General features: G+C 39.7%; 1 protein-coding gene across 1 annotated transcript in view; it reads left to right on the top strand.

The window, feature by feature from the left end:
* The window catches only part of EPHX4 (epoxide hydrolase 4), a 61,024-nt gene that overhangs the window by 30,236 nt on the left and 22,251 nt on the right, over window positions 1-8,537 (top strand). The window contains exon 5 of the mRNA XM_006830967.1: window positions 4,135-4,238. Within this exon, the coding sequence (XP_006831030.1) occupies window positions 4,135-4,238 (104 nt within the window). The remainder of the gene's footprint in view (window positions 1-4,134; window positions 4,239-8,537) is intronic.

The following is an 8,537-nucleotide window of genomic DNA, read 5'->3' as shown; positions in this document are numbered from 1 at the left end:
CCATCTTGTTTGTTCTCTCCACAAACATTTTTTAGAACAATGTATTTCTATTTATTCCTTAAAACTAAGTAGGTGAGAGAGAAAAGGACGACTACTTATGTATATTATCTTGGATGATTTGAATCTTAAGTACATATCCAGTTGACCTATCTTTACCGGATGCTAAAGGATAGCAGCATAAGATTCAAATGTCAAATTGAGATTTAAAAAAATTTTAAGTAGAATTGGGCATTGGAAATCATGCTACATCCTTGTTAAATTGATCAGAATTCTAGAGTAGAAGTTCTTCTGGTGATGCTGCTACATGGACAAACTATAACTGGTCATTGCAGCATGAAGATACTCAGCATGTTTCTGGAGCTATTTTATTAATTATAATTTCAACTGTGGTCAAGTCAATAGGTCTCCAAGTAACATGGTTTTATTTTCTCATAGTTATATTGATATCTTTCAATGCAGGGCTCAATAGACCTTGTTCTGATATTTTAGAGTACAGCATAAAAGTGTTCCATTTAGCATAACATTGTTATGCTGAAATGATATTTCCATTTACCTGATATGATATGAACACTTTACCTGAAAATGATATGTTCAATTTACCTGAAAATGATATTTCTAAAAACTCCTACCATGTTGAATATAGTCACAAAATGAGGAAGGAAAAATGACCTCTATAGTAACAAAAATAAAAGTACAATATATGATATACAAGTATAGATTTAATGTATCTAAAAATGTATCTTATTAAATTTTTGGTAAAAGTTTACATAGCAAATGATGTTCTCATTTAACAATTTTTGTACAAATTGTTCAGTGACAGTAGTTACCTTTTTCACAATGTGTCTTTTAAAATATGCTCCAGTTTTTCAATTCCTAGCACTTTAGTTTCCCTGTCCCCTTACCACCTCATCTTTGCTTTTGAGTAATTGCTGACCTTTTGGTCTTAACTGATAGCTTTCAAATAGGGCTCTAATCTTTTTTTTTCTTAAAGTTTTTATTATGAATTGAGCACTATTTTACATGGAAAAATATTAGTTTTACACTCATCGTATCATATTTCATTTCATTGCAGTGATTAAACTCCCTTCTGTGCATCATCATTCAACACTAGTTGCTTCTGTTCCCTCTGGTTTTTCTGGGGTCAGGGATGTACACAAAAACACGCATTAATAGATAATCATTTAAATAACCCAAGGGCACATTCTGCAAGCCTGCTTCCTGGACTCCAGCACATAGCCTTTCTCTTTCCGTGAGTCTAGAGTCCTCAGCTGCTCTATCTTTCCATGTCCTCATCTCTGCCTCTGTCTCTGGTGTTGCTGCTTCTCTGGATAGGGTCCCACATTCCACTCGTGCTCTTCTCCCTTGATGGTCCTAGGGCCCTCTGTTCCTGGAATATAAGATTAACTACTACCCCCTTTATGTTACAAAACTTCTACTTTTACATTTGTGACAATCATAGTTCATCATGATAACAATTACTATTGAATCATAAGAAGTTTATCCCCAATCTCCTTTCACCAGACCCATCTAGATAAGATGAAAACTATTCAGTGGGGATTCTATCTTCCCTTGCGTATTCTGAAACTAAATTCCTTCTTGAAAACTTGTAAGCCAGTCACTTCATGTCTTTATAGCCCTCCCCTCAGCTCATTTTAAGTAGCCAATGTCTAAGTTGCTGTCCGTATCAATCCTGTATACCTAGGGGACAGGACTGGTCCTTGATGTGAAGACTCCTTCCCTCTCAGTTGGTATTTTGAGCTACTACATCCATAAGTATAGGTCAAGTTCACCAAATTGTAGCAATTTACACATTTCCTTTATCAAATTTTTTAAACTTCTTCTATTCGAGTTCTGATCATCAAGCCATGGAAGCTATGTCAAATGGGTACTTTCTGCAAGTTTGGGCATTCATGCACACACCTCCCTGTACTTCAGATCAGCTGGCCACTTCACTCTCAGTCCTGTGCCCCAGGGGTAGGTCATTCTTCTTTGCTCTCAATAGGAAAAGACCAATAATAGTTGCCCTTTGGATTGCCTGGACCTCAACTGAGTTTTATATGCTGTTATTCTTCTACCATATACATTGCTAAATTCTTCTATCAATTCCAGCCGTTTTCTTGTGGAATCTTTAGGTTTTTCTATGTATAGGATCATGTCATCTGCAGATAGCAATAGTTTTACTTTTTCCTTTCTGATTTGGATACCTTTTATTTCTCTTTCTTGTCTTATTGCTCTACCTAGGATTTCCAATACAATGTTAAATAAGGATGGTAATAACGGGCATTCTTATCTCATTCCCATTATCAAAGGGAATGCTCTCAGCTTTTTGCATTGAGTATAATGTTGGCTGTTGGTTTTGCATATATGTCAGTAAGTTTCCCTATGTTGCTGAGAGTTTGTATCAGGAGAGAATACTAAATTTTATCAAATATCATTTCTACACCAACTTATATCATCATATGTTTTTTATTCTTTGTTTTATTTGTGCAGTGTTTTACACTGATTGATTTTCTAATATTGAACCACCCTTGTAGTCCTGGTATGAATCCCATTTGATCAGAGTGAGGTTTTTGTTGTTGCTGTCGTTGTTTCATATTGCTAGAGTCTGTTGGGTAGAATTTTATTGAAATTATTTGCATTTCTGTTCATAAGGGATAGTGCTCTGTAATTTTCTTTTTTGTAATGTCTTTGCCTGGTTTAGATATCTGGGTTATGCTTGCTTCATAGAAAGAGCCCTGTAGTGTATCTTTCTAGATCTTTAATGACTGACTCTTAGCATTCAGGACTCAACTCACCTATCGCCTCCCAGAGTCAGAGACTCTGGGAGTACCTCTACATCATATCACTATTACTACTCATCAGATTAATTTATTTTCTTTATGATACTATTGCTATCTAAATGATCTTCTAAGTATTTGTTACTTATTGTTCTAGTTCTTTGTTAGTGAGGAATTTTTCTGTCTTGTTTACTAAGTCTCCTGACATGCAGTAGATACTCAAAATTCACTGAATGAATGTTCTATATATATGAACGAATTTGGAGTCCTGGTGTGGCACTCTGAAACTAAATTCCTTCTTGAAAACTTGTAAGCCAGTCACTCAACCACAAGGTCAGTTTGAATTGCAAGATCAGCAGTTCAAACTTGCCAGCTTCTCCTCGGAAACCCTATAGAGGGTCGCTGTGAGTCAGAACCAACTCAACGGCACTTAATATTTCAGTTCCCATTGAGGCCAAATGAATATGGTACCTAATTCAAATGAGTCTATAAGGAAATTTTTTTAAACAGTAGAAAATTACCTCCCATGTATCTCTTAGTTGCCATACAGTTGATTCCAACTTATGGTGAACCCATATGTGTCAGGGTAGAACTATGCTCCATAGGGTAAATCTCCAGGCCTGTCTTTGAGATGCCTGTGGGTGTGCATGAACCTCCCACCTTTCAGTTAGCAACCTAGCTCATTAACCATTTGGACTAGGTAAAATGTTGTTGTTAAGTGTCATTGACTCAGTTCCGAATCATAGAGACCCTGTATAGGGTTTCTGAGGAGTGGCTGGTGAATTTGAACTGCCCACCTTATGGTTCAAACCGACGTTGTAGTCCATTGCATTATCCCACAGTGCCAAATGACTTTGGAGGAAAGACATTTTTGCTTGAGTTTCCTTTTAACTCCTGAGTCAAGACTTCACAATGTGGAACCTCCTTTTTATTTAAAGTGCTATAAGTTTTCTAACTTGATCTGCATGTCCCATATTCAAATATTGTTGTTGTTATTATGTGCCGTTGAGTCGGGTCTGACTCATAGCGACCCTGTATAGGGTTTCAGAGGAGCAGCTGGTGAGCTTGAACCGCCAACCTTGCAGTTCAAACGGCTTTGCAGTCTGGCACATTAACCCACAGAGCCACACCAGGACTCCATATTCAAATATAAGAACACAGAAATTGTTCCAAAGAGAATAATTCTCATCTTCAAGTACAAGAACACAGGTATTGTTCCAAAGAGAAATATACTGAAGGTTTATTTTTAGATTTTCTTACAGGATCATCTTAAAGACAAATTTGTCTTTAAAAGATCTTTCATTAGTAACTAATGTATACTCTGTGAATAAGATCTAACACAACATTTTACTTTCAGAATATATTTTACGACACCCTGCCCAGCTGTTCAAATCCAGCTATTACTACTTCTTCCAAATACCCTGGTTCCCAGAATTTATGTTCTCAATAAATGATTTCAAGGTAAGTGAAACAAATAATATGTTATTAATTAGAAACATTTTTAAGTTCATCATTAAAACTTAATAAATACCAAGCACCTGGCTGTTCAGGTTTTTGTAAAAATCTGTTTACTTTAACAGACATACTTCACATGGGGACATGAATGAATTCCTGGTAAGAATGGCTGACAGCAGCCAAAGTGAAACCTGTCCTAATAAAAGGTTATAATTCTGAGGGAGAAGTGAAACATTGAAACAATATGGTTAGTTGAAAATAACCAAGGACTAGGTGGTTATGAGTCAGAACTGACTTGAAGGCACTTAACAACAACAAGGTACATGATAGAGAATGAACAGTGATTCCTACTTTAGTGTATGTAAAAACCACATGGGTTATTTATTAAAATAAATATTATTAGTCCTTGATTGACGTGACATTCTGATTTTTAAGAGGATTGGGATGTGGCCCGAGAATTTGCATCTTATATTTTAATTTACGGAAAATACAATCCTTCACTTAGCTTCAACAGTGGTCAACAGTTTTCTGATCTTGTTTCATTTCTCTCTGGTCCAATTATTTATTGCTGTGTAGCAAAGCAAAGTCAATCAAAATCGACTGGCTGAGAATGACAACCATTTCACTATCTTTTGCTTTCCTACGAGTTGGCTAAGGAGCTCTGGTAGTGTAGTGGTTATGAATTGGGCTGCTAACCTCAGGGTCAGCAGGTTGAAACTATCAGTTGTTCCATGGGAGAAAGATGAGGCTTACTGTTCCCATAAAGATTTACAGCCTCAAAAACCCTATACAGGATCACTATGAGTCGGAACCGACTCCACGGCACATAACCACCACCACCATGGGTTGGCTGAGTTTAGCTGGGTGGTTCTTCTTCTCCACATCACTGCTGACCATGAGATTAGCTGCCCAACTCATAACCATTATGCTACCAGAGCTCATTAGGATTCCATTTGTTGTTGTTGTGAAGTGCCGTCGAGTTGGTTCCAACCCATGGCGACCCAGTATAGGGTTTCCAAGGAGCAGCTGGTGAGCTTGAACCTCTGATCTTGCAGTTCAAATGGCTTTGCAGTCTGGCACATTAACCCCCAGCGCCTCACCAGGACTCCCAGGACTCCATTAGGGTGTGCAAATAGTTATTTTTTTCATTCTAGCATTCTTTTTGCTTTCATTAACTAGAATTCTTCTATAAAGAACTTTCCCACATCTACTGTTTGGTTATTCTGAGATATATATCATGCAAGAATAATAGGACAAATGTTTGATTCTTTCCCTTTATTAATCAAAGGAGCTCTGGTAGTGTGGTGGTTACAGAGTCGGGCTGCTAATCTTATTGTAGCAGTTCAAAACAACTGGTGGTTTTTCTAGAGAAAGATGGGGCTTTCTGCTCCTGTAAAGACTTACAGCCTTGGAAACCCTATACAGGGTCTCTATGAGTTGGAACTGACTCCATGGCACATAACCACCACCACCATCAATCACCTTATTAATCAACTGTAGAGTAATGAATGGAGAATTAAGTGGCTCTAGAGAGTAAGCACTGGACTGTGAAGTAACAGGTGGCAGTTGTAGCCCACCAGCCCTCCATGGAAGAAAGATGAGGCTTTATGCTCTCAAAAACCTTATGCAGGGTCCCTATGAGTTAGAACAGAGGGCAGGGATATGGAACAATGGTGGAAAATAGCATTTTACTATCCTTTGTGTAAGACAGGATCTCTTGATCTCCTTTACCCTAACCCCAAACTCCCCTGTGGGACACTACTTTGATTCATTATTGGTTTATCTTTCTATCATTTCTTTCTGAAAATATAAGCAGACATATGTATATGAATGTATTTGGTCCCCATTCCTTTCTTACAAGGAGCACTGGTGGCATGGTGGGTTAAGCATTGGGATGCTAACTACAAGGTCAGTGGTTCAAACCCATCAGCCACTCCTCAAGAGAAAGATGAGGCTGTCTGCTCCCGTAAAGACTTATAGTTTTGGAAATCCTAAGGAGCAGTTCTACTCTAGCCTGCTGTTGTTGTTGTTAAGTGCCGTCAAGTGGGTTCTGAACCATAATGACCCTGTATAGGGTTTTGATAGCAATGAGTTTCATTTGGGTTTTTGCTTCTTCTTACACAAAAGATAATATAATACAATTTTCCATCCTTGCTCCCTACTGCTGCTGCCTCTCCCTGGACTTAGCAAGATATTCTGGTGGTCATTCCATATCAGCAGAGAGGCATTATCCTCATTTAAAAAAATATTGTACCATTGTGTATAGTTTATTCACCAGTCCCCCACTGACATTTGCTTGTTTCCTTTTTGTACTACAAATGAACTTACAATAACCTCATTGCAGCATGCCATTTCATACTTTTGTGAGTGTGTTTTTGGGTTGAAGGATCTACATTTTAAACAAGTATAGTGTGATTCTGATGTAGATGGTTTAAATCCATCCTTTAAGAAGAGCTGGTATAGAACCGTGTTTTCTAAATTGGGTGGGGATCCATCAACTAGCCAGGAAATCAATTTACAGTATTTTATTCAAAAAGCATGCATTATACACCTTTACATACCAGGCAACCTCCCCATGTGTATTTTTCATAAGTGTAGTAATCTGATTTTTTTTACATCTTGTGGACCAATTTCACCTTCTTTCTGTCCAGTGAATTTAATGTTAAGTTCTCATTTTGTTGTTGTTAAGTGCCATCTAGTTGGTTCCAACTCATAGTGACCCTGTATAAGGTTTCCAAGGAGCATCTGGTGAGCTTGAACTGCCGACCTTGCAGTTCAAGCTGACTAGCAGTCCAGCACATTATCCACCAGGTGCCTGCTGATGGGTTAGTTCTCAGCAGTAGATCCTCCAACAGCCTACCATTGGGTTTCTAAAGCAGATCTTCCTTCCATGCTATGCAAACTGCTTTGTCCAATGCAGGAAGATAACACTTTTTTTGCTCTGGAAACAGCCCTTACCAGGGCGGCTGGCCCCAACCCACGAGGTGCACCGATGTGAGCACCCCAGGCCAGAGAGGCCGCTCAGGCAGGTGAGGCTGGCACACACAGTTGCACTCATTCCTTCCTGCCAATCCGGCTGGTCAGGTAGCTGACTCAGGCCATTTGAATCTCCCAACTGCATGGGTGCCAAAAGGCAGGCATGAGATCGGCAGGTGCAGAGGGGTCACTTGTACCTTGCTCAAATGAGATAGGTCTAACTAGCCACCTAGGGCACCCTTGAGGTTGAGGCAGTGTGTACTCACACCCACATCATCCTGCTGCCCAACTTCATGTGGGGCCAGCACCACAGGATTCAAGCATGATCAAACCTACACTCACCATGGGACAAGCCTGTACCCGGGCTGTGGCAGTCCCTTGTACGGCCCTCCATTGGACTTTCTGCCTACCTCTGCATCATAACTAGGCACGTACAGATTGGCTACAAGGAACTTTACTGCTCTCAGGCCCAGCCTTGAGCTGCTCCAAAGTAAACACAGTTTCAATTGTTTGTTTTCTGATTACTGATGTACTATCAAACTCAATCCGTGACTTGCTTTTTTTTTTTTTTAAACTTTTATTGTGATAGCTTACATGGGAGAACATTTAGCTTTACATTCATCCTATCATATATCATTTCATTGCCATGGTTATAATCCCCTCCATGCATCATCAACCAACCAAAAGGTATACCCCACAAGCCTGTCCCTTGGTCGTTAGCACACAGCCCCTCTCCTTCTCTGGGTCTAGAGTTCCCAGCCACTCCATCCCTCCACATCATCCTCTCTGCCTCCATCTCTGGCGTCACTATTTCTCTGGGTAGGGTCCCACACTCCACTCTTCTCCCTTGATGGTCCCAGGGACCTCCACTCCTGGCCTGTAAAGTCAACCAGTCCCCTCCTTTTGCTACAAAACGTCTACCTTTACATTTCCAACACTCACAGTCAGTCCTGATAGTAATTATTCACCATTGTACCACATGAGCACTATCCCCATCTCCTTTCATCAGTCCTGCCCAGATAGATTGGATACTACTTAGTGGAGAGGCTACCTTCCTCTGCACCCTCTGGATCTAGGCTCTCTCTCTCTCTCTCTCTTTTTTTTTTTTTTTCATGTTTTATTGTGAGTTATATGATAGTTTACATGAGAGAACCTCAATTACATATTCATTCCATCGTATATCATTACATTGCCATGGCTCCCATCCCCTCCATGCATCGTCTTCCGACCAAAGGGCATATCCTAGAAGCCCGAGCTCTACACTCCTCCCTTCCCCCCTCAGTCTTCGGCCCACAGTTCCTCTCCCTCTCTGGATCCAAAGTCCCCAGC

The sequence above is a fragment of the Chrysochloris asiatica genome, unplaced genomic scaffold (assembly GCF_000296735.1).
Source record: "Chrysochloris asiatica unplaced genomic scaffold, ChrAsi1.0 scaffold00002, whole genome shotgun sequence".
Classification (NCBI taxonomy): domain Eukaryota; kingdom Metazoa; phylum Chordata; class Mammalia; order Afrosoricida; family Chrysochloridae; genus Chrysochloris; species Chrysochloris asiatica.
Note: the sequence above shows the minus strand (reverse complement) of the source record. Positions and strands in the feature narration are given on the sequence as shown.